The following is a 25,088-nucleotide window of genomic DNA, read 5'->3' as shown; positions in this document are numbered from 1 at the left end:
AAAGGTGGAGATTTAGAAACAGGAGCCAGTATGGCCAAGTCTTCACCCTCTGAGGTCCTCTCCCTACTTCTTCCCCCTGCCCTGAGGACACTTGTGACACCACGCTTTTCCAAAGCTGAGAATGTTGTCAGCGCAGGATTGTGATGTCGCTGCTGTGTCAAGCAGGTGGGCTGAAGTGAAAGCGCTTTACTTGCTTGCTTCCACCCAGCTGGAGGGAGTCTAAAAAATGCTCTTGGATTAAACCTTGGTCCTCTGTTTAGCTCAGTGTAAGTAGCTCTTTCCTGGCTTTAGGGTTTCTGGAACCCTGCATCGCTCTCTCGGAGCAAAAATCATGCAGTGACTGGGGTTTGCTAAGATCTGCCCCTAGAGCACGGGTGGGCAGTTATTTAGGCTGGGGGGATGCCAACACCTGCAGAGCCAACAGGAAGCTGGGGTGGGGTGGGGTGGGGTGGAAGAGTTGGCGCGCTGCAGTCGAGGGGCACAGCCTTCCCTTCTCAGGCTCCCGGCAGCAGCTGGTGGGCCGGATAGGATCGACTGGCAGGCTGGATATGGCCCACGAGCCTTATTTTGTCCACCCTTGCCCTAGATATTAAACCGGCTGGTGCTGAGCCTGTCCTGCCCATCTCTCCAGAAGTGCTGGTGGCTCCTGCCTGGCAGCTCCTGGTAGAAAAAACAGTAAAACAAAACCCCATTTCTTTTAAATTTTAGACTGTTCGAGCGGGATTTGAAATGCTAAGTTGTTAGTCAAAGCAGGCCGTAATTTCCCCATCTAGCAGGTGGGTAGCTCAGATCTGTTTAAGCCTGGCATCTGGCTGTTAAGTCTTCCATCACAGCTAAGAACGTGAGATGTGCCGCGTGCTGGGTCAGACCCCGAGGCCGTCGTGCCCAGCGCCCTGTGTCACGCAGTGGCGGAGCGCGGAGGCTGGAAGGGAGAGTGACTGGGTCTGAGCGGGGTTTTTCCCGTTGTTCCTTTCCCACTCGCAGCCTCCAGCATTTTGGGTTCAGGCAGTTCTGATTCAGAGCCCATGCCCCTCACTCCTGAGCTCCATAGCTACTAATGCCTCTTGTCTCCAAGAATTCATCCAGTCCCTTTTTGAATCAGGTTAAAATGTCAGCTTTGGCAACATCGATGGCAATGAGTCCCACCCTTTAATTTCACAGTGGGTGAAAAAGCACTTCCTGGTGCTAGTTCTAAACTTGCTGCCTGCTCATTTTGTGTTACGACTGCTGGCTCTTGTATCGGGAGAGATGGTAAATAATACATCCCTATTCACTTTCTCTTCGCCTTTTAGTATTTTGTAAATCTCACTATGTCTCCCCTCGAGCATCTCTTCTCTAAACTGGACAGGCCTGGTCTCGTTAGTCTTTCCTTGTGTGGAAGTCCCCCCGTACATCCTTGTTGCCCTTCTCTGGACCTTCTCTGGCTTATCCTTTTTGAGGTGTGGGAGCCAGAACTGGGCACAGCATTCAAGGTGTGGATGCGCTGTGGATTTGTAAGGGGGCATTATGATATTTACCATTTTGTTGGTGGAAAATTGTTTCCTTTCTCTCTGACCCTTGTCTTTGCCTTTCTAGATTGAGATTAATGATGTAATAGCAATAAATCCTGAGGTCGTCGAAGAAATTCCTAGTCCCTCTGAGGTGAAAGAGAACTTTCCTCTGCAGGAGAATGTAGGTGTCCAGGTCAGTGCTCTCACATGCTGCAGACTTTATCACGGTGCTGAAATTCAAGTGGGGCAGGTGGAGATGTAAATGCCTCTCTAGCAAAATAAGTATTTGCCTCTTAAAGTCTACTTTGACCCTTTAACCTTATGGATATACAGGTAGAGTTTATAGTGGGGTGGGTTTGCGGAGCTTTCTACCATTTGAAATAGATAAGGAGCACTTTTAAGTAAGTGACACTGTCTTAACACGCAGGTGTGGTACGTGATTTAGGAACTTATCCCCCTTGCTGACTGCAGTTTATTGCTTATTGCAGACATTCAAGCGAAGAACAACGTCGTCAAAAATCCCTGCCCCACGCGAAGGTAAGAACGTCCGATTCCGCTCCTTTCCTGTAGTCCTGGGAACTGGTGCTATTTGTCCTGTGTCAGAAATGTGATCCAACTCAAGCTGATGGCCGCAGTCTGATTATCAAGATCTTGTGTTGATACCTACATAATGTTACAGATTCAATTCGGAAGTCACAAGGCTTTGAGTACATTTATTACCTTTAAGAAGGTTCAGATGCCTTCATGCCCCAGTGCAGGCCTTTTGCCAGCAGGCTGCTGTAGTGTTTCTGTGGGTGAGCAAGCTCACAAACCAGAGGGCTGGTAAGCTGCCACTTGCCCTTTCCCATAGCTCTCACTTAATCTGTTCCACTCACAAGTTACAAGCAAGTTCTTACAGCAGCTAATTCTAATCCATTCTCCAGTGCAAGGGAAGTGGGTGCTATGGAGCCTCTGGAGCAGGGAAAGGGCTACCTTCTTTGAGCTATAAGATGGGGGAGAAAAATGGAAGCGACAAGAAAACACTGGGAGTGAAGAGGGGCGTGCATCTGTTGAACAGTCTGCTAAGAAAATAGTGGAGGCCTGGCTCTTGCTGGGCTTTCTAGACTAGCCAACGTGTGCATGAATGTCGCGCAGGTCAGAGCCTCTGAGCTCACAGACCAAAATGGTTTGGGGACAGACTTTAGCAGAGGAGAGTGGTGTGGAAAGATGGAGAGGAGCGGTCTCTGCAAGGTTGCCTGGCCTGGCGGGGCACCAGTTAAACCTACTCCCCCCCACTTCACACGCACTGGCAGAAGGCACAGTAGGGTGGCAGCTTTGAGCAGGGGTTGGCTACCTACAGGTTGGTCCTAGCCCTGACCACCTCTAACCCGAGCTGGGCTGTTGAATACAAAGGATGGGGAAAGGGGAAGCGGGTGCTGCTGAGAGGGACAGAGATGGGGTGAAGAAATTCCCGTGTTCACAGCAAACCTCCTGTTGGCCACCATTTGTCCTCTTCAGAGAGTCAGTGCTGTGAGCGACTGGCTCTCGGGCCACCCTGCCTCTTGGTCCTGTGTGATGCTGGAGGGGAAAGGTGACTTGCAGGGCAGGACCAGTGTGAATCTGTCACAGCAGCTGTAATGGCCTTAAGCCCAGACTGCTCCATCAAACTTGGGGACTGGTTGGTATCTTGGGGCACAGCAGTGACTGTCTGGGCAGCTCTGTTCCTGGAAGCGAACGGCCAGCTGAAGAAACAAAGGGCTTTGCAGTGAGTCCCTGACGGGTGGGACGTGCCATCCAGAGCTCCCCACTGCTCTTCTGCAGCAGAGACCCGTGACTGTCGGGCATGTAGTCTGCACGCGGTCCCCATCTCCAAGAGCAAAGCCAGCTCGCAGAGCAGGGTGTTTTCAGCCTTCCCTTATCTCCAACAAATCTCACTCGAGGCCACTTGAGTTCACCTCAGTTCAAGCCCTGTAGCATAAAGGTGAGCAAGCTGAATCCCAGCTTTGGGTATTGCAGCTCTGTAAGGAAACAGGAGTCCCTCAGGGTGCAGTGGGCCCTGTCACCTCGAACCCAAAGCTTGTAAATCCTGGAAGCTTTTTGCAGTGATCTGTACTGTGAGACCCCCACAAACCGAATCTGCCCCCACCTCTGACTGCAGCTTCGCTCTGTAGCAGAGTGGCCTTCCTGCCCGGCTCTCTGGCGAGCCTGGGTTTGGAAGTGGTGCCTTGCGGTGCGTGGCATCTCCTCTTTCCTTTCCAAGTGTGATGAACATCTCCTTCTGTTTTGTCCCTAAAGTTGCAAAAGTGACACCTACGGTCTCTGAACCTGACCAGCAGCTGCCAGGTAAAGGGGTCTGATGAGGTCTGCATGTTTCACAGGCACCACTGCCAGTGCTGTGGAGAGGGCTTACCCAGAATGCTTGCTAATCATAAACCTGGGGAAGGAGTCTTGATTCTTCACGTGCAAATGGGGAGGGGGGGGTCTGACTCTGGCTTCAGCATCATTATTGGTCAATCAGAGGGGGCATCCAAGCTTTAGACTGCAGACTGTCAGTCTGATTTGCTTGCTTTGCCAAACAGTCCGAAGGGGCCAGGTCATAGGCAGTGTGGCCTAGGGGTTAGGCCACTGGGGGAAGATTGGAGCCAGAGGCTGGGTTAGAGTTCAGGAGCCAAATTACCAGATTTGGAAGGAAATCCAGGGAGAGTCCATGGCATGAGCCAGGGGCAGGGTCTGGGAATCAGATGCCAAGTTATCAACCGAGAACAGAGCCAAGCGGGGTCAGGAGATGGGTCCACAGGGATGTTCGAAGATGGAGTCCAGGGATGGAGCGGGGACCAGGAGGCTGGCCGCAGCAGGCTAGCTCAGACCTGTTGGCTCGGGAAGGCAAGCCGGTCAACTAGCTGGGCAGTGCTTGCCAGCCAGAAGCCCAAGGCAGGTGCAGCTGCCCAGGCTGGGCTCCCTAGGAGGGTCCCTGACTCAATCCTAATCCTAAGCCAAGGCACCAGTGTCGAGAAGCTCCCAGAGCTCCTCCAAGTAGGAAGCTGGCTGCTGTCTTGAATGACCATGAGGATGTTCCCTGCATTTTTCCAGTAGCTCACTGGGGCAGCGCAGTGTTGTCACAGAGGCAGTAACTCCACAGCTGTTAAGTGAAGGGGGCATTGCTGCAGCTATGGTGATGGGCACAGTGCTTCCCCGGAGCAGCTTCCTCATGCCAGACCTGGCAGGAGAGCGAGAGGGGCAGTCATTGTCATTTCCCTTCGGGAGCCAGCACAAGGACTTCAAGGATGCCAGGCGGTGGGGCACTAATGAATCCTGGCATTCTCTGAGCCAAGTGGGACAAGGGAGGGAGTCCCCTGGGTCTGCAGGTCCCATCTGAGCGGTCTTGTCTTCCGCTGCTGGCACCCCCACGAGCACCTTTCACCCAGCTGCCTGGCTAGCTCACCACTGCACCTCCCTCACTTCTCTAAAGCCTCCGAGATGCTGCCACCACTGGTGTAACCACATTAGTTTCTGTACTGCCGTGTGCTACTCGGGCCTTTTCCATGCCCAGTGCCCACAAACACTGACCTCGTTTTCCTTGTCCTCGCAGCCTTGCGTGGGAGAGTCACCAGGATGTCTGTCATCACGGAGGCCCAGGGCAGGCTCCAGGAAAATGAGATGGAGGTGGATCCTTCCACTTCAACGCAAGCAAGAAACGCTGCGGCAGCTCCGGGTGAGTGGCTGGCTGGTAAATGCTTTGCGTGCAGAGCAGGAGGGGTTGTGAGAGGCTGGTGCCCGGCTGGAAAGCAGGTTCTGCCCGTTGATGAGGGTCTCGAGGCACCTGGCAGAGTCTCCTGATGCGACGGAGGTAAATGTTGCCAATCGTTTGCACGCCCAGGAGTAAACCTGACTTTGGTTTATCGGGGCAGCGTAGCCAGGTGTCACTAGATGCAGTTCTTGGGCTTGGTGGACCTCTGGCTGGCTAGGGGAAGACTGCAGGTGCACAGGCAGCTAACGATGCTATGTGATCACACCGTTAACACACTTGTTGCCTAAAGCAGGGTGTCTGACTTCTAAGCCACCGGAGGCGGCACAGGCAGGCATCCCTGCTGCTGCACTCCCCATGCCCTGGCCTTACCCTCAGCTCCGCGGTCACAGGCTACATCCTCTCTTCTGCTTTTTTCAGTGAGCACAGGTGTTCCAGGCCGCCAGGTCCCTTACTATCACAGGCTGTGCTGTGCTGTGCCGCCCTGCCCCACCCCTCTGGGATGGGGGCAGGAAGCAGCAGCCGAGGGATGGGGGGGAGCCTGGAGACCCGTGCTGCTGCTGCAGCCAGAGTGATGGAGCAAGTGGCAGCTGGGTGGGAGCCTGGGGGGCTACATGAAAGTGCCACGTGGTTGTTAAACTGAAGGCAGCGTGTCCCTATAGACGAGTTGTACAGCAGCATAAAGGCCAATCTTGCACTTGAATTCTGCAGTACCCCAACGCGGGGCTCAGCAAGCTACAGCCCGTGGGTCGGACCCAGCCTGCTAAGTGATGTCACACAGCCCATGGAGCCAGGACTTGAGCGGTGCAGGGGAGCAGCTGCTGGGTCACGAGTGTCATGACCTGGTTTGGAGCGAGCTCAGCTTGCACAGCTGCTGCTCTTAAAGCGTTGTCACCCCCTGCCCTAGCACGGCTGAGAATGGCCCTTGTGCTTTTTTATGGTTGTGCCCTTTGTTGTTTGGCCCAAGCTCTTTTCTCTTCCCCTTTCCCTGAACCCTCTCTGCCCTCTGGGCTTTGCACACGGAAACCATCTGTCCTCGCTTCTGAGGCCTGATCAATGCTCTTCCATTGCTCCACTTCCCTTCAGCCATCAGTCGAACCCGGGTTAGCAGGCAGCGTTGTGCTACAGAATCCTTGCTGGCAAACGAAATGGTGGAAGAGCAACTGCCACCTGCCAGGAACAGCTCTTCCTCGTATCCAGGTACAGGGAGCAGTGGGAGGAGGGTGGGCTTGTTGATCAGCATTGCAGCAGCATCTGTTGGGACTTGGTTTCCCTATATTCGAGGCAGCCTTCAGTCAAGAGTGCCTTAGGGGTGAGAAGACACCCCTTGGTGGCTTCCAGTTAAAATGTTGTTTGCTGTCAAGCTGCATCTGTTCTGACGTGCCGGCTCCTGAACTGGTTTTTCAAAGTAGATGTCTTCTGGGAAGACTGGATGCTTATCTTGCTGGGATCCTGTGACCCCAGCTGACTTCCTGCCCTTTGGGCGGGGGGCTGGACTCGATGATCTTCCGAGGTCCCTTCCAGCCCTAATGTCTATGAAATCTAAGGCAGCACAGAAAACAGACCACACCAAAGGATTGTTCCCTGGAAGATGGGCTCCTGTGCAAATGGGATGTCATTAACCCAGGCCTAGATAAAGGGCGGGGGTTCTTTTTAGACAGGACTGCTTTTCAGGGGTGACGGATATGTCCTTTTTTTTCCCAGTTCGGAGGAAATCTAATATCGTGAAAGAGATGGAGAAGATGAAGAACAAGAGGGAAGAGAAGAGAGCTCAGAACAGTGAGATCAGGACGAAACGGGCACAGGTGGGGAACGACACTGCTTATAAAACAGAGCTAGCGGAGAAACATGCCGGGTTGGCGTACGCATATTGGGCAAGCTGGATATCGAGCATGGGTTTTTCGGGTTACTTTGCACTCTTTAAAGGGCTCTTCTCATGGATAGAATCTCTTTCAGGATCTCAGGTAGTTGATTTTTGGATGTGGGGGGAGGGTGTGTTAATTCCCTGACCGGCGTTTTTCCTGCCAGTCCAGGGATCGCTGCAGCAGGTGGAGCTTCGCAGTGTTCTTGCAGGTGTTTTGCTGCACCAGTAGACTCCACCTGGCTCCACTGGGTCTGAGCTGAGCCAGCTATGCTACCTGCTGCTAGCCCTAGAAAGCAGCCTGGTGCCAAGTGCAGCTCTGGAGCTTGTTGACAGCGTAAGGCAGGCTGCTGGCAAACCTCATCGCAGGGCAGGCGGATCAAACTGAGCTAGTTATATGGTTACAGAGCTTGTAACCAGATAATGAGGCTGTAGACCATGCTAGATCTCTATTGCGTGGCCTCTCTTCTCTTGGCCATATGAAGCCTCACAAGGGAGAGCTGCTGGTGTAGGATTCTCCTGCTACCCTCCCTAGATCAGTGGTTCTCAACCTCTTAAATACAAGACACCCCTTGGGAAATGCCAGCTCTGTGTTCTTACTCCTTGTTTTTGACTATAGAAAAAAATATTAGAGGAATTCTCCCATTGCAAAGAGCTGAGCAAGCCCTAGTCAGGCGGAATGACTTTAGCAATACAGATTCCTAAATGAAATCTGGGGTTATCTTGTGAATCCTAACAGTGCAAACACTGCTTGGCACTCTTGAAAGGATCTCCAGGCACCCCTGCGTACCGCAACACCCTGGCTGAGAATCACGGCCCTAGAAAAAGCAGGGAGCTGGCTCAATGCTGGGTTGACTGTCCTTAGTTTTCTATAGTGTGGCGTCTTTGTCAGCGTGGCGGAGCCCTTGCCGACTCCAGTGTCGCTGTGCTGTGCTTTGTACAGGGCCAGCGCGTTGGATGTGGTGGTACCGCGAGGCAGCAGTGGGCTGGAAGTGGGAAATCCCAGGTGTCTCGGTGGAGGGCAGTGAATGCAGGCAGGGAGGGGGAACAGCAGCAGAATGCAACTGCGCATCTCCTTGGAAGTTGTCCTTCCTGCTGCATGGGACGAGTCCCCCTGTCCGGCCTTAAATGTTCCAGCGGGTGATTTGCAGCACCACGGGGTTCCCCTGTAGAGACCAGGGCACCTAGTGTTGGTATTTAACACCCTCTTGGCTGTGGCCTGTAACAGCTGAAGTACCTTATTGTCTGTCACTGACCTGCAGGAATTCGACAGCAGCTGCCCGAACTGGGAGTTTGCACGAATGATCAAAGAATTCCAAGCGACTTTGGCCTGCCGGCCCATATCCATGGATGATCCGGTGAGTCCATGTTGTCACTGACTGCCGTGGAAATACCACAGGACTCTGCCTTTCATCATGCTGTGGCTGTGGCTGTGGCTACGACCTGGCCAGAAACGTTGGCCTTGGTACTTGCTTAGCCTAACCTAGTAGAAGTATGGACGAGCTAGAACAGAGTCCCATCGTGCTCGACTGGCTGAGCTTATTCCTACTGCACCAGAGCTGTGGGCTGAACATTAAGGGTAACGTTCAAACCAGGTCAGTGGACAAAGCAGCGAAGGGGGTTGCATCACCTCTGGAGTTGCTCGAGCTTTCATTAAACGCCCAGATAGCTGGAGTGATTGTCTCGTGTCAGGCTCAGTCCAGGGTGACAAAGCTGTACTCCAGACCACCACATGTAGTGTTCCACTGCCGCGCAGCAAGCTGCACAAAGGGTGATTGGGGCAACGGCATCTCCTGCGAGGCAGGATTGGATCATAAGAAATCTTGTGCAGTTCAGTAAGGATAAGTGCAAAGTCCTGCACTTAGGACAGAGCAATCACCTGCACCGGTGCAGGCTGGGGGCTGACTGGCTGGGCAGCAGCTCTGCAGAAAAGGACCTGGGAGTGATGGGGGACAAGAAGCTGAACAGGAGCCAGCAGTTGTCAAGAAGGCTACCGGCATCCTGGGCTGCACTGGGAGGAGCGCTGCCAGCAGATCAAGGGCAGTGATTCTATTCTGCACTGGGGAGGCCACATCTGGAGTCCCGGGTCCAGTTGTGGCCCCCACTACAGAAAGGATGTGGACACGTTGGAGAGAGTCTAACAGAGGGCAACAAAAATGGTTTGGGGGTTGGGGGTCATGACTGGTGAGGGGCGGCTGAGGGAACTGGGCTGATTTAGTCCAGAGAAGAGAAGTCTCCCCCACCCCACCACAGTGGTCATAAGCTGATGGAGAATAGGTTTAGGTTAGAGATCAGAAGGCAATATTTTACAGTTCGGGTGGCCAAAATCTGGAACCAACTTCCCAGGGAAGTGGTCCTCGCCCCTACCTTGGGCAGATTCAAGAGGAGGTTGGATGATCACCTGTCTGGGGTCTTGTGAACCCAGCATCCATTCCTGCCTGTGGCAGGGGTCAGGTGAGATGGTCTGTTCAGGTCCCTCCTGACCCTAGCTACTATGAAACTATGAGGGGGATTGAATAGCAGCCTTCAGCTCCCTGCAGGGGGGTGCAAAGAGGATGGAGCTGGACTGTTCTCAGTGGGGGCAGACGACAGGACAAGGAGCAATGGGCTCAAGCTGCAGCAAGGGAAGTTGAGGTTGGATATTAGGAAAAACTTTCACCAGGAGGGTGGTGCAGCGCTGGAAGAGGTTCCCCAGAGAGGTGGTGCAGTCTCCATCCTTGGAGGTGTCTAAGCCCCGGCTAGACAGAGCCTTGGCTGGGATGATGCAGTTGGGGCAGGTCCTGCTTGGAGCAGGGGTTGGACTAGATGTGACCTCCTGAGCTCCCTTCAACCCTCGTTTTCTATGATTCTGCGATTACAGCCAGCATCATGTTTGTACAAGCCATGGGCATTTGGGTAGCCCTTTCCTCTAGTCAGCCCCCCCACTGACTGCAGACTGATGGGATCAAAGCCAGCCCTGATCGGCGATCAAATCTGTGGAGTCTTGTATGGGCTGAATTCAGCCCAGTAGCTGCAAAAACAGCTCCTCTGTCTGGCTCAGTCTCTCATGATGGATGGCTGCTGGCAGGGCTTGGTCGGAAGGGATCACGCGGCAGAGCGGCTGTCGCTTTTCAGGAGCAGGTGAATCTCGAGCAGCAGAAAAGTTCTTTCCAGCAGAGCTGTGTCCTCCCCACCAGCCCCATCGCCTGAGCACTGCTGCCATAGTTTGAGCAGCAGCCACTCCATGGCATAGGCTCAGCCTCAGACGGCACACGCATGCCTGGGGAGTCCTGGAGCTCTCTGCTCGGTCTCTGGTAACCTGTCGTCCTTCTCCTCCAGATAGAAGAACACAGGATTTGTGTCTGCGTGAGGAAGCGGCCCCTCAATAAGCAAGGTAAGCGCGTACGGGTGAAGCCTGCCCTGGGCTCTGAGGGGGGTTGGACACGGCCTCCTTCGCGTGACGTACCGAACGTTGCCCTCAACAGAGCGCCTCAAAAAGGAATGTGACGTGATCACAGTTCCCAGCAAGAACATCCTGCTGGTGCACGAGCCCAAGTTGAAGGTGGACCTCACCAAGTACCTGGAAAACCAGGCCTTCAAATTCGACTACTCATTTGATGAAACGGCCTCCAACGAGATGGTGTATAGGTAATGGACTTTGCCACTTGGTGGAGACAGACGACGTCGTCTGTCTCCACCGTGAGATGTAGTCTGTCTCGCTAGCAAACTGAAAGCAGCTGTCTCTGGTTACGTAGTTAGGGGCATTCGGTCTACAGGTGCTTGTAAGGTCACATCTGACTACCCCCAGTTTGGTTAGAAACCAGCAGACTGTACGTCCAGTAAGGCTCTTGGTGAAGTTTCAGTCATAGTCCAAGAGAAATCGGGCTGGAAGGGGCTTCCAGAGGTCATCTGGTCCAGCCCTCCACCCCAGGCAGGCCCAGCCCTATCCAAACCATCCCACAGAAATCCACTGCCCAGCCTCTTAGCAGAGCTAGTCAGCCCTGACACAACACAAGGCATCGCACCCGGACCTGCCCCAGGGAAAGCAGGGGACCCGCTGCTCCAAACGTTGTTACTATACGCTCGAGAGATCCCAGGCAGAGGCCATGCCCCTGCCACAGAAGGCAACCCCCCGCCCCAGTCCATACCAGTCTGACCAGGGGGGAAATTCCTTCCTGACCCCAATGCAGCATCAGCCTGACCCCCAGTGTTTTTTTAACTCGTGGCATCGTTTGTTTTGTTGGGATTCCTGGGAGCAGAGAGTGTTTTCTTAATATCTAACTTCAACTTCCCTTGCTGCAGCTGGAGCCCATCGCTCCTTGTCCTGTCGTCTGCCCCCACTGAGCTCTGGGTTTTGTGTTCTGAATTCCCAGGTTCACCGCAAGGCCTCTCGTGCAGACGATCTTTGAGGGCGGGAAGGCCACGTGTTTTGCATATGGCCAAACGGGCAGTGGTAAAACGCATGTAAGTGCTTGGCTTTTGCAGTGTCTCCAGTTAGCCCAACCTACCTGGTGCAACACTGTGTTACTCCTCAGTGATTTCCTCTGGAAACTGCATCTTCTTTTTTTATCATCCTTTAAAATGACAGCAATAGGCCACGTGGCTAAGATCAAGTGTGCCTGGGGGCATCCGAACTCCCAGGTCTCCGGACCTGGGGCTTGCATACAGAATGCCTGACTGAATAGGCAGAGTATCTGAACCCCCAGGCCTGTGGGCGTGGAAGGGAGGATCCTGGCCTGGTCATCGTCTCATGGCTTATGGAGTTTTGTAGACACAGTTATTGAACTTGGAACTGAATTGGCACGTGGGGGAGACTGGTCACTTGCCAGCAAATGGGCCAATAATGTTGAATCTACAGTGGAAGGCAGCAGTTGCTGCCTTTTGGTGGGCAGGAAAAGTCATACTGCTGACTCTAACTGTGCAGCCCGTGAAGAGCAGGGGGATCCGTTATGCAGGGCTCTGTCTCAAATTGGCACATTTTAATATATGAGCATAAGCACTGCCCTGTCCTGGGTCAGACCCTAGGCCCATCTCGGCCAGTCTCCTGCGTCACACAGTGGCGGAGGCTGGGAGGGAGAGTGACTGGGGCTGAGCAGGTTTCCCCTGTTCCTCTCCCCCTTGCAGCCTCCAGCATCGAAGGGCTGATGCAGAGGCCGTGCCCCTCGCTCCCGGGCTCAATGGCTACTGATGCCCTTTTCCTCCAAGCATGGGTCCAGTCCCTTGGTGAATCTGGCTACACTCTTGGCTTCCACCACATCTAGTGGAAACGAGTCCCACGCATCAGTGACACACTGGGGGGAAAAACTTCCTGGTGTTAATTTTAAACTCCTTCCCTGCTAGTTTCATGTTACGACCCCTAGCTCTGGCATCTTGGTCACGTTACAATCCCCAGCCTATGAGACCAGGGTGCCAGCCTACACAATGAGGTGTGAGGATCATGTGTCACGTGAGAAGTGTAGAAGCCCCAATACTTGTATGAAACAAGGTGTGTTTTTACGTGCACACGCTATAGGCGGGATCTCCATTTCGGCAGGTTACGTTTGTCCCTGGCTCAGAGTGCAATGTATTGGGGGGGGTGCGGTATCTTGCTAGCCTGACTTCTCAGTAATGACCTGCCTTTATTTCATAGACCATGGGAGGAGATTTCTCAGGGAGAGCTCAGAATGCTTCCAAGGGGATCTATGCGTTTGCATGTAAGTTGCTTCTAAGGGTTTGAACTAGAAACCAGTGCGTCTCTGTGCATGCACACGCATGTGTGCGCTTGGGTCATATCTATTATAGTGAAGCCTGTAAGACCTTTGAAGGTCCTTACAAATAAATATATATATAAGGATGCAGCTGGGACTGGTCTGTGATCTAGCTGACTACTGCCTCCTTTCCCTGTTAGCACGGGACGTCTTCCTCCTCCAGGGCCAGCCACGGTACAGGAACATGAGCCTGGAAGTCTACGTGACGTTCTTTGAAATCTATAATGGGAAGGTGAGACGTTGCGCATCTGTAGCTTAAATCACTTACTTGCATTTGACGTGTTTTTTACTTCCTGCCTGCACATCCCTGTTGGGTGCTGGGCCTTTCGTGCCTCTGGAATGATTGAATGGGGACGTTTGGGTGACGTGTTGCTGGTCTGCCACTGTGGCACTGGGCTTTGCTTCCCTTCGAGACGTGGGTAGGGAGACGGACCCGAGGAAAGGAACCATCGTTGTGCTTCAATCCAGGTGTTCGACCTACTGAACAAGAAGGCAAAGCTCCGGGTGCTGGAAGACGGCAAGCAGCAGGTCCAGGTGGTCGGCCTCCAAGAGCGCCAGGTCGGCTGCGCTGAGGACGTCATCAAGATGATCGAGATGGGCAGTGCCTGCAGGTTCGTCTCCAGAGGAAGCAGCAGTTTCTTTCTAGCTCCTATGAGAACTGGACCATCCATAACTTCGGCCGCTTGACCAGGCTTCAGATGGGAGTTGGCTAACAGCACTCCCCTGTGACGAGCGCACCCTTCGCTTCCCAGGGGAGTAAGATCAGTCAGTGTGGTACATGGCAGGGCACAGATACTGTAAGGGGTGGCTTGTTTTATGAAAAGCCTGTAGAGACCTCTGTCTGTCTCCTTAAAGGCCTCTCAGTCAGCACCTGCCTATCAGGAGCTTCTCGAGGCCTGTCGGGCACGCTGCAGCACAGACCTCGCTGGGCAGCCGAGAGCTGAGGCCCTGCTTGCCCTAGGGTCAGGAGGGGCAGCACAACTTCAGGCTGCTGCTTTTGCCCTGTGTGGCTGCTCTCTGCCCTGTGCCGCTGTGAGAAGCATCTCCTCCAGGTGAGACGGTAACCAGCAGCTGGCCAGGCTCCCGGGACAGCACACTGCCCTTCCAGCCTGTTTGCAGCTTGCTTTGGCGAAGGCAGTCGGGATTGCACTCCAGATGTGAGTCTCTCCCCTCCCCTTCCCGTGCTCTGAGGCTGAAGCACAAACTGCTCTTAAAAAACCTACTTCCAAACTCTACTTCTTTCCCCTGCGGCAGCCCCATCTGTAGAGCTTTTTCTTACCCAGTTCCCTGAGGGAAGGGTGGGGAGGTGACCCTACCATCTCTTTTGGCAGCAAGCAGCATTTGATTTGATTGATATGCCCCACCCTTCCTAGTAACGGTAATGGAGATTTGAAGACTGGGAGCAGGGGAGCTTTCAGTAGCTCACGTGCCCCTTAGCTAATGGTCCACAGCCATACATATACATGCTCACCAAAGCAAGTAGCAAACCCAAACTGGCCCTGGGGACCCTCCAGTGCTCACAAACCATGCAGAGGTCCAGTCCAGCCTGCAGATCTAATGGGTGCGTTTGCAGCAAAGTGCGCGCCCAGCTCTGCGTTGTGTGGACCTGACACATGAGGGCTGTGGGCAGGGCTTGGCCTGGCCACTAACATAGCCGGTGGGGGAATGGATTGGTTTAAGAGGCCAAGGGAAAGCAGATCCCATCCCTGGTGCTAGGCCCTGCGAGGACTTGTAGTGCAGGACCGGGGTGACGGGCCAGCTCCGCTTCCTCAGGAGAGCAAGGGCTGGTCACGAGCAGGTGACGGGGCCCGTTGTGTAGCGCAAAGGGCTGAGCCGGAGCCTGGACTTGGTGTGTCAGAAGTGCTGCCCGGGAGAAACACTCCTGTATGGGAGGGACAGCCTGCAGTGCACGGCTTCCAGGTCTGAACGGCTCAATGGGAAGTCCGAAGCAGAGCCAGGACGGGGAGTGGTGGGCTCGGGAGGGGCTGCGAGGAGGGGTTAGGAGTGGATTGAATTGAGCTGCAGGAATTGGACATTGGTCACATCTCGTATCAGCCTGTGTGAAATAACGAGCAAGGCAGCTAGACCGTGCCACTGTCTGTCTGGCTGCGTGACTTGAGGCCAGCTTACCTAGTGCTCGCCCCAGAGATGTCTGGACTCCTGAACTCCTCCTGTCTTTGTACCCCTCCCTGCAGGACATCCGGGCAGACCTTTGCGAACTCCAGCTCCTCCCGGTCCCACGCCTGCTTCCAGATCCTCCTCCGCCGCCGTGGGAAGCTTCATGGCAAGTTTTCCTTGGTGGACTTGGCTGGGAACGAGCGGGGTGCAGATACCTCCAGCGCCGACCGGCAGACACGCATGGAAGGGGCAGAGATCAACAAGAGCCTGCTGGCCCTGAAGGTAGGGAGTCACCCGTAAGAGCAGTGCCTAGATGGGAGCGTCCTCTTGGCGTGGCGTGGCCGGCACATTCTTCCCAGCACAGAGCAGTTTCTTACGGAGCACTTGGACACGGAGACAGAGCAAAAAAGTCCCCCAAGGGCCTGCCTGTCTCTGCGCTTAAGCTACGTGGCTTATTAGCAGTCACGGTGTAATGTTGGAGGGCAGAGAATGGTGACGCTGTCACTCCCGGGATGTCTCTGGCGGCTTTTATTTTTATCTGGAGAAGTGCAAAAGAAGCCAAAGCCAGGTCCTCTGAACTAGACACCAGCTTATTGGGATCTTGGCAATTGGGTGTCATTACCAAGAGCAGCTGCAAACAGCGGAGAGCAGACATGCTCGCCGGCCCCTCAGAATCCGTTCTCATGGTCTGAGGCGAGTTTGGGACTCCCACCCCTGTGCCGTCATGTGGAGTCTTATATAAGTCAGATGTCTGTATTCCTGCCCATTTCTTTGAGAGAACGATCTCTTGGCCAGTCGAGCAGGGAAACCGAGTCACAACCTGTGACCCTTGTTCTTTCCCGCGGTCGCTTTAGCACCGAGCGGTCGCTGCCCTACGCATCTCCCGTGAAACTGTCCCTGCTCCTCTCGCGTGCTGGTCGTTGGTCACAGAAGCAGTTCAGCCCAGTTCACAAAGCATCTGTGAGGAGGACTGTAGGGACGTACCCAGCGCAGCAGAAAGGGGTGAGGGGTGTGCAGGGCTCCCGACAGCAGCAGTGCCAGGCAGTGCTCAAGGCGACCGTGTGTGAAAGCCAAAGCAGTTAAGCCATTGCGTGGAGCTCCTGCAGATTGAGAAGCTCTTTGGGGCCAGTGTCGCTGCCAGAGTCTCTACCCAGTGGACCTTGACCCTGACGGAGCCCTCGGGGTGGTGCCACAGCAGCCGTGTAGCGCCGCAGCGCGCTGGCGGGAGACGCTGCATTGACGAGACTCCCGTGGTTTATTTCTAGGAGTGCATCCGCGCGCTCGGCCAGAATAAGTCCCACACGCCGTTCCGGGAGAGCAAGCTGACCCAGGTGCTGCGGGACTCCTTTATAGGCGCCAACTCCCGGACCTGCATGGTGAGCACAGCGCTTCGCGGACAAACCTGGTGCCCGATTCCAGCTCCTAAGCCTGTCGGATTTAGGCAGCTGATCACTCAGAAAAGCAGGTGTCTAAAAGTGACTGGACCTTTCTTAACGATGCCAGCCCAAATCTAGTCACTTTGCAAGTGAAAGATTTAATTTTCTTCCCTGGAAACTTCCCCAGCTGAGCTAGTTCCTTCCGGCTGATGCTACCAAGAGCCGCTCTGCATTCAGAGTTTAGTTATCAACCCCCTGCAGAAGCCAGAAGGAATAGCTCCCACACCAGCAAGTTTACTAAGCGCCTGCTGGCCTGCAACAGCGGGAGCGGGACTGGAGCGAGGTGCTGAATGCTGAACTGGTGGAGCTCTCTGCGCTCCGGGCCCTGTGGAGAGGTGGCAGACGTCTTGCTGTGCCACAGTTCAGTTGCCCAAGGTGAAAAAAGCCAGCAAATAGCAGGGCTGCCTGTACAACCCAGTTTCCCCAGCTCGGAAGTCTGTTGCTGCCAGACAACGTGCAACAGGAGCCTGGATTATAGCAAGCAAGGGTGAAGAGCTGATTAAGTTGAGGTCTAGAAATCGAACGTCTTGGGGGTCAAAGATCCAGCCTACAGAGCCCTGGCACCCAGACCCCAGTGCTGCCTGTTTGTCCCAGCTGGGGTCTGTCCTGGACCAGGAGCATGGGGCTGGCGGCGTTAGGGGGCTGGTCCAGGGCATAAGCTGCCTGCGGCGCCTGTACCGAACCAGCCCCATGCTGTGGATCCAGCACGCAGGGACAATCTGCAGGCCTGATCCAGCCCGCAGACTGGCCCGCCATTAATCCACACAGCCCAAGTTTCACGCCCTAGCTTTAGAAGAAAGAAGTCATCTTGTCTGAACCCGGGCTGTAAAACAGCAGGTCGCTAAGCCGTCTGGCTGGGACGTTTGCCCCATGTTGTCTCGCCGGCAGGAGCCCACGTGGCCTGTAACAACCTCCTGTGTATTTGCAGATCGCCATGATTTCACCCGGTATGAGCTCTTGTGAATACACCCTGAACACCCTGAGATACGCCGACAGGTAACGCTCCTCGCGCAGCGGCTTCACCCGAGCAAAGTTCTGCCTGTACCGCTGTTCTGTGTTGACCTTGGCAACACGCCCATGAGGCTGCAGGGTCTCCACTTCACGTGGGGGAGACACGGGTGCTAGCTCGCCCCGGTCCCAGGGGTGGGTGGCAGAGCAGAGAAGTGTTCCAGGCTCGTGGGGACCACCTTGGTGCTTTCTCCCCCTGGGCCTGTTTGAAGGTGGCCGGGGTTCGGATCCTACAGGGAGTCCCACGAATACGGAATCTGATGCAACGTTGTCGGTGAGATGCTGCCCCTCGGCCTTGTTCTCTACGCTTCTCCGCCTGCGGGAATTTCCTTGATTATAAAGTTTTCACAGAATCACAGAAAATGAGGGTTGAAGGGATCTCAGGATCACATCTAGTCCAACCCCTGCTCCAAGCAGGACCAGCCCCAACTACATCATCCCAGCCAAGGCTTTGTCTAGCTGGGCTGTAAAAACCTCCAGGGATGGAGACTCCATCACTTCTCTAGGGACCCGTTCCAGTGCTTCACCAGCCACCTTTCTGGGGGGTGGGGGGGCCTAAGGCCCACGGCCCACGGCAGCATGGTACAAGGAGGCTGGTCTCCACCACTGGCAGGAGCGGATGCTTGAGGCAGGGAGCGTGTGAACGGCAACAGATGGCTCTAGACGTTCCCTGTTCACACCTGTCTGGTTCCAGCATGTCGGCAGACACATCCCTGACCCTTTGATCTGATGGATCTGTCCAGCCCCCTCTTGAACCTGGCTCTGCTCTCTGCCTCTCGCACTCCTGCGGCAGGGAGTTCCCCAAGTGAGCTACACGCTGCACAAAAAAAAATACAGTGTCTTTCATAGACATTCGGGCTGGAAGGGACCCTGAAGGATCATCGAGCCCAGCCCCCCGCCCCAGGGGCAGGAAGTCAGCAGGGGTCATAGGATCCCAGCAAGATAAGCATCCAAATGTATCTTGAAGGCATTCAACTGCTTGAACCACCTCCGGTTTCCAAACCTTGGGGGCTCAGACTGTAAAGAAGTTCTTCCTTATGTCCAGCCTGAATCGGTCACGGTGGAGTTTGTGACTGTTCGACCTCGTCATCCCTTGGGGCGCTCTGGTGAACAGACGTTCCCCCAGATCCTGGTGGTCACCCCTGATGAACTTATAGACAGCCACCTGATCACCCCTGAGCCTGCGCTTCTCCAGGCTAAAGAGCCCCAGGGCTCTCAGCCTCTCTTCATAAGGTCTGTTTTCCTGACCTCTCATCATGCGCGTGGCTCTCCTCTGGACTCTCTCAAGCTTTTCCACATCCTTTTTGAATTGCAGAGCCCAAAACTGGACGCAGTACTCCAGCTGTGGCCTCACCAAGGCCGAGTACAGGGGGAGGATGATGTCCCGGGATTTACTTGAGAAGCATCTGTGGATGCAAGCCAGCGTTTTGCTCGCTTTCCTAGCCGCAGCATCACATTGGTGGGTCACGTTCATCTTGTGGTCAATCCTGACCCCCAAGTCCCTTTCATCCGTGGTGCTAGCCAGCGTAGCACTGCCGAGCCCATACCTGCATGCTGCAGGTTTTTCCTCCCGAGGTGGAGAACCGTGCATTTTTCAGTGTTAAACTGCTTCAGGTTCTCGTCCACCCATTTCATGAGCCTGTTCAGGTCGGCCTGGATCGCCCTCCTGTCCTCACATGTGGATGCTTTACCCCAGAGTTTGGTGTCTTCGGCAAACTTGGCCAGTCCGCTTCTGACTCCAATGTCCACATCATTGATAAAGATGTTAAAAAGTAAAGGCCCTAGGACAGCCCTGAGGGACCCCACTGGTCACTGCGCACCATGGCAATTGGGTACTGTCAACCACCGCCCTCTGGGTCCGACCACGGAGCCAGTTCCCCAGCCAGTGGATCGTGATGAGGTTGAAGTTGCAGTTAGGCAGTTTTGCCAAGAGGTGATCGTGGGATACCAGATCGAAGGCTTTTTTAAAGTCAAGGTATATGACGTCAATCTCTTCCCCCTTGTCCAGGTGATAGGTCATCTGGTCGTAGGGGGAAATGAGATTGGTCAAGCAAGACCTACCCGCAACAAACCCGTGCTGGCTATCCCTCAGGATATTGCCGTCAGCTAGTCCGTGAAGGATGGCCTCTTTGATAATTTTTTCCAAGACCTTCCCCGGGATAGAGATCAGGCTGATGGGCCTGTAGTTTGCCAGATCCACTTTCCGCCCTTTCTTGAAGATAGGCACCACGTGGCCTTCTTCCAGTCTTCAGATACTTCACCAGAGCGCCAGGAGCTCTCCAAGATCCGTGCCAGAGGCTGGGCTATGATGCTTGCCAGCTCCTTGAGTTTCCTGGGGTGTAACCCATCAGGACCGGCTGACTTGAAGGTGTCCAGCCTCTCAAGGTGTTCCTTCGTGAGGTCAGCACTGATGGAGGGCAGGGGATCTCCCTCACCTGGGTCTCCCTGTCCTGCAGTGTGCAGGGGCGTCCCACGGGAGTGGTGAAAAACTGATGCAGAATACCCATTTAGCAAGTTGGCTTTTTCCTGGGCATCGGTTGTCAGTCGTCCCATCTGGTTTAGCAGGGGTCCAGTGTTGCCCTTGCTTTCCTCCGGCTCCCCTCGTATCTAAAAAAGGACTTTTTATTGTCCTTGATATTTGTAGCTAGCTGGAGTTCAGTCGCAGCCTTGGCTTTCCTGGTTTGCTCTGTGCAGGTCCGGACCAGAGCAAAGTATTCCTCCTTGGAGGTGGTTCCAGTCCTCCATCCTTTGTAGGTCTTCCTTTTAAGACACAGGAGGTCTGCCAGTTCCCTGGAGAGCCAGGGGGGCTGCTGTGCCCTCTTGCTGCCTTTCCTCCGAGACAGGATGGACTTTGCTTGTGCATCCAGGATCGCTCCCTTGAGGAGCAGCCACTCTTCCTGAACTCCCCTCCCCTTGGGGTTGTAGCCCTTCAGGGCCTCCCTGACGAGCCTCCTTAGTTAGTCTTGTTAGTTTTAAACGCGTCCCCTGCCAATCTCGGGACGTTGGTTCTAGCGTTCTGGGAAGCGATGAGCAGTTCCCTGTTTTTGTTCGCACTCTTGGTGCTGCTGTCGCCCTCTCTGGCACGCCTCATCCATCTGCTTTCCCAGCTGAGGAGGCCAAGCCTTTTCGGTCTCCTGCTGACTCTTCTCTCCTCTCTAATCCAACTTGGGCTTGGCAACGCCTGACTCGAGCCCCTTGCAGCCTCATGGCATCTCCGGGCCCAGCTGGTGCCCAAGCCTCCGACCCGCAGAGTGATTCAGGCGCCTCGGAGAGCAGTGCAGACAGAAGCCAGCAGCCTGTGTGGGGGGTTTCTGGGGTGCTGGGAGGTCGGGCTGACTCCCCTCTTCCCCAGTAATCGCTCTGGATGACTCGGGGCTGGGGCTGGGCTCGGCAGGCTCCCGCAGGCCCTTGCACGCTGTCTCGGTTGGATCCACGAGCAGGCTCCGGGGGGAGGCACTCGTCTCTGAACCAACTCGGCTACGACTCCTCTGCCAGCACCAGGTCCCTCCCCAGTCAGGGTGCTGCCCTGGGAACGGGCGTGAGCTCAGGTGTCCCATATCCCAGGCGTGTGCCACACTGCCTACCACGCCAGGGACTCGGCCTCTGGACTGACAGATCTCTTGTACGAAGCAATGCTGTTGGCCTGGCGCTGGGGGGACTCTTGGGCCGGGGCTGCAGAGATGCGCTGAAGCCCCAACCCTGGCTGCCTCTGGGGCAAGGAGGGAGCTCCTCCCTGCTCAGGCCCCCCTGGTGACCCGGGGCAGCCATGGCCTCCAGCCTGCCGCCGACAACCACGAGGGCCCAGGCTTTTCGCACTTGCCCTCTCCGGGGCTTTGTTGACTCGGCCCACCTGGCTCACATGCCCCGACTGGCAGTCCCTGGCCCAGATCCCTCGTGGCTTCGGGGCGGGGAGCTGGCAGGTGGACGTAGCAGCTGTGGACAGCAGACTGCAGCTCCCTTGGGACCGTGCCAGGTCAATGCATGGAGGCTCTTGTGCGTCATGGCCTCAGTAGAGCGTGCCCGGGGCATGGGGCAGCTGATCTCTGTGTCTGGTTCACGTCCGGCTCCAGCTGGCATCAGGTCGGTGTGATCGGAGAGAGGCTTGGTTCCACGTGGAGCAGAGCGCCAGTGACGTCAGCAGCTTGTCTGCCACAGGGGCCGTGGGTGATTTGGTGACAGGAGGGGTCCCGAGGGTTACCACACAGAACGGGCACAGGGGAAGCGCATTGCAGTCACTGACGGCACCCTCCTTCCCTGCACGGAGCCTGGTTGTTGCAGAGCTGTTCTCAGCAGCTCCTGCGTGACCCTCGGCCTGGCCCTGATGCAATCCTTCCCCTTCCCAGGGTGAAAGAGCTCAGCCCTCACAACGGAGGCGCCGGCGAGATGCAGACCCGCATGGAGACGGAGAGCGAGGAGGCAGAGATCAGCGAGGAAGGGTCAGGCCCGCAACTTGAGGTACGTGGCTGGCAGGGGAGGAGCTGCCTGGGTTTGGCGCAGGGCGAATGACGTCTCTGGGCTCACCTGGGTCTGCTCTCCCTCCCCCCAAACAGCACCTGGGCAAGGACGAAGAGGAGCTCTCTCCCCACATGTCCAGCTTCCGCTACGCCATGACGCAGATCAGCGAGCTGGAGGAGAAGGCCGTGGAGGAGCTCCGGGAGCTGAGACAGGTGAGGGGAGGGGTGCGCTGCCGATAACGATAAGCAGGCGGGGCGGCCTGGGAGCCGGGGTGGGGATGGACCCTGGGCAACGTGTTGGACGATGCCCAGCCCTTTCTCTTACCAGTTACTTTTCACACCGACCGATTTGTATTGACACCAAGACGCTGCAAACTTGGGGCATAACCCAGTGGTCCTCAGCGTCGTTAAGGCCCCTGCGCACGTGCGCACACCCTGCTTCTCAGAGTGCCAGTTCTGAGCCTGCACGCACACGCACACGTGCACCCTACTTCTTGTGTTGTGAGCAGCAGCTGTCCTGATCTGGCTGTTTAGATGTACACGGTCTCAAAACGGTTCAGCTTGGCCATATCTCCCGCGCTGTGACCTGGGGGAGCAGGGTTCTAGCTGGAGCGGGCTGGCTGCACTTAGGGCTCAGAACAAGCGGCTCGGAGCGCTGCCCTTTGGCTTGCCCTTGCTGCCGGTGCTGCCCTTGGCCCCAAACTGCTCCCAGCATCACAGGCGACGGCCACGTTAACACCTGTCCCTCTCCTTACACCTCGCTCCCGAACGCAGAAAATGACCCAGTGCGACGACCTGCTGGAAATGACAGAGCAGCCAGACTACGACCTGGAGACTTTTGTCAGCCAAGCCGTGTGCCTGCTGAAGGAGGAGACGAGGCGTGCCTTCGGGATCCTAGGTACGGGTGCCCCTCCAGATGCCTCCTGCTCCCTTCTGCACATCCCGTGGCTGGCAGGAGGGCTGGGTGGGGGCAGTCTGGGGTGAAGGCAGCATCCAGGCACCTGCAGTGACCAGTGGGATTCTCGCTGGCATCTCTTACTCGTTCGTGGAGTGGTGCAGAGGAAGGGGAGTGGTGCTTGCAGACCCCTGGCTCCCAACACGGCCAGCCCAGTGCGGGGGCTGGAAGCATCCCAGCTCGCCAGCTGCACAGCCTGTGCCTGGCCCATGGCAGAGCTCAGTGGGGGAATCTGCCTCCCCTTGACAGGATGTAGGAGGGAGAGAGCAAGGGGCTGTCGCCAGCTCTGGCAGCCGCGGGGCTTTCCCGACCGCTGCCCAAGCTGGAGTCGGGGGCTCCTGGTCTACCGCAGCCGAGAACTTAACAACTTTCTCCCCCCTTTGCAGACACGCTGGAGTCCTTGCAGCTCGCCATGCAGATGGAGGAGCAGGCCAGCCAGCAGATGAGCAAGAGGAAGCCGCAGTAAATGTATCGGCCCCTGGTTCACTGGCAAAGCCCTTGTCTGTGTGTCTGTCACTGATTTTGGCATTTCTCCCTCAGCTGGGACACCCAGTGTCTCCGGGGTTGTCCCCTAGCAAGGCACCATGGCGGCCCCGTGCCAAGCTGCGCTGTCTCCGGCCCCTTTAGCAGGCACCGCTCTCGAGAGCCCTGGGAGTGGGGAGGGCTGGCAGGGGCAGCTGCCTCCTTCTCGAGCGCGTCGCGGTGCGGCCAGGTCGGCGCCCCACAGAATCGTTTAGGCTTCCTGCCACATTTTAATGTTGCGTAGCCACGAGGCTCTGCACGATCATTGGGGGTGGGGGGGGGCAGGGGAGGAAAATCAGCATTTTCTTAAGCTTGTTTAAAATAAATAAATGTTTTGGCCTTACTGCAGCGTCTCCGAGCGGTTCTTGGCAGCTTCGCTCGCCTGTGCTCCCTTGTTTGGTCACTGCAGGAGGGAGATGTCTCCGGTGGAAGCCCGGTGTAGCCCAGCTGTGCCACCTGCCCACAGGCACCTCCAGGCTGTCTGGTGCTGTGCTGGCACCTTGCCCGTGTCAGGGGTGGCCCTGAGCTGTCCTCGTGCACGGCCTGGTTCATGCTGCTCTTCCTGCAGCAGCTGTGGGTGCTCTCCTCGTCTGTGGCCCCAGGAAGGTCCAAACCCTTACCCTGCTGCATTTCCCTGCCTATTGCCCGCTTTGCTGCCAGCACCAGATGATCCTCTTGGTCCCTGAGCCTCCTTCCCTGCATCTGTGAACCCAGAGCCCCGCGTAATCTCTGCTAAAAGCCGCGATGACCTATCCACCTCTCCCGCTCCCCTTTTCAGTCTCTGCCTGTCCTCTGCCCCCAGCACACGGCTGAAGTCCCCAGCTAGGAACAAGGGGTCTGCAGCAGGCCGTCCCTTCCCGAACTGCACCAGTGACTCGCAGCGTTTCTCCTGAGGAGGAGCATGTGCCTTCACGATGCTCTTCTCCTTTCCCAGCTCACCTGCAGTACATCCCGCAGCGATGCCAGTCCCACCAGCATTTCGGGTTTTACCTCGAATTGTTTTGCAGCAGTGGGTGGCTGAAGTCCAGTTGCAGCATATAGTCAAGTTCATTGCCTCTGCCTGAAATGGCATGCTTGCAGACACATGCACAAGCAGCTGGCACGTATCGGTCATCCTGTCGGCTCTCATCCCATCTCCTGTCCCTTGCCAAATCCTTCCTTGACCCCCCAGGCAGAATTAGAGCTTGCTAACAAAGTCCAAGCTCTCTGCCCAAAGTCAAAACTCTAAAGGTGAAAGAGTCATGTGAGATGAAGTGAAGCCAGAGCATGGGCTTGACCCTGGCATGGCTTCAGGCAGGGGAGAAGCACCTGCTCATGAGGTCAAGGTGACTGGACAGCACGGGTGGCAGACTGCACATCTCGGGCACCATAAAGCCCCTGTGGAAGGGACTCGTGTCCACGATATAGTTAAAAATTGTTAATTGCCACTAATCACTTGTCAGAGCAGCCAAGGTGCCACTGCCCTGAGCTCCCCCCATGCCCGTGTTTCCCTTTGGGGGGCTGCTACATCCTTGCACTTCTCCAAGGCGGCACCGCCGGAGCAAAAGCCTGTGCTCAGGGCTTTGCAACCAGCAGCGCTCAGTTTCCACCCACCCTGGCTCTGCCTGCTGAGCCCTGAGGCCCCTGGCTCGAGTGCCTCATCCTGCCCGGGCCCGTCTGCCCCGGGTGCTGTCAGGGGGCAACGCACAAGTTGCAGGGAAGCCGCGTGAGCACCATGGATCCCAGCGGGAGACAGTGAGCAGGCCACAGCACTGACCTTGCACGCTCTGCTGTGAACGGCGCATGCAGATACGC

The 25,088-nt window shown here is 55.9% G+C and overlaps 1 protein-coding gene across 2 annotated transcripts in view; it reads left to right on the top strand.

The window, feature by feature from the left end:
- The window catches only part of KIF2C (kinesin family member 2C), a 29,399-nt gene extending 5,762 nt beyond the window's left edge, over positions 1 to 23,637 (top strand). The window contains exons 3-22 of one of the 2 annotated variants that reach the window (XM_006273906.4): positions 1,576 to 1,683; positions 1,979 to 2,027; positions 3,765 to 3,812; positions 5,059 to 5,181; positions 6,301 to 6,414; positions 6,919 to 7,019; positions 8,338 to 8,433; positions 10,394 to 10,448; positions 10,540 to 10,702; positions 11,428 to 11,518; positions 12,684 to 12,747; positions 12,942 to 13,033; positions 13,270 to 13,412; positions 14,997 to 15,201; positions 16,185 to 16,295; positions 17,284 to 17,351; positions 21,707 to 21,818; positions 21,914 to 22,030; positions 22,592 to 22,715; positions 23,159 to 23,637. In XM_006273906.4, coding sequence (XP_006273968.1) covers positions 1,576 to 1,683; positions 1,979 to 2,027; positions 3,765 to 3,812; positions 5,059 to 5,181; positions 6,301 to 6,414; positions 6,919 to 7,019; positions 8,338 to 8,433; positions 10,394 to 10,448; positions 10,540 to 10,702; positions 11,428 to 11,518; positions 12,684 to 12,747; positions 12,942 to 13,033; positions 13,270 to 13,412; positions 14,997 to 15,201; positions 16,185 to 16,295; positions 17,284 to 17,351; positions 21,707 to 21,818; positions 21,914 to 22,030; positions 22,592 to 22,715; positions 23,159 to 23,238 — 2,064 coding nt within the window. In that variant the 3' untranslated portion in view covers positions 23,239 to 23,637. The remainder of the gene's footprint in view (positions 1 to 1,575; positions 1,684 to 1,978; positions 2,028 to 3,764; positions 3,813 to 5,058; positions 5,182 to 6,300; positions 6,415 to 6,918; positions 7,020 to 8,337; positions 8,434 to 10,393; positions 10,449 to 10,539; positions 10,703 to 11,427; positions 11,519 to 12,683; positions 12,748 to 12,941; positions 13,034 to 13,269; positions 13,413 to 14,996; positions 15,202 to 16,184; positions 16,296 to 17,283; positions 17,352 to 21,706; positions 21,819 to 21,913; positions 22,031 to 22,591; positions 22,716 to 23,158) is intronic. The other variant, XM_014607416.3, reaches the window with a different exon arrangement.
- The last annotated feature ends 1,451 nt before the right edge of the window (positions 23,638 to 25,088 follow it).

Source organism: Alligator mississippiensis, chromosome 5 (genome assembly GCF_030867095.1).
Source record: "Alligator mississippiensis isolate rAllMis1 chromosome 5, rAllMis1, whole genome shotgun sequence".
NCBI classification, from domain to species: Eukaryota; Metazoa; Chordata; order Crocodylia; family Alligatoridae; genus Alligator; species Alligator mississippiensis.
This window is presented reverse-complemented; position numbering and strand designations above follow the sequence as displayed.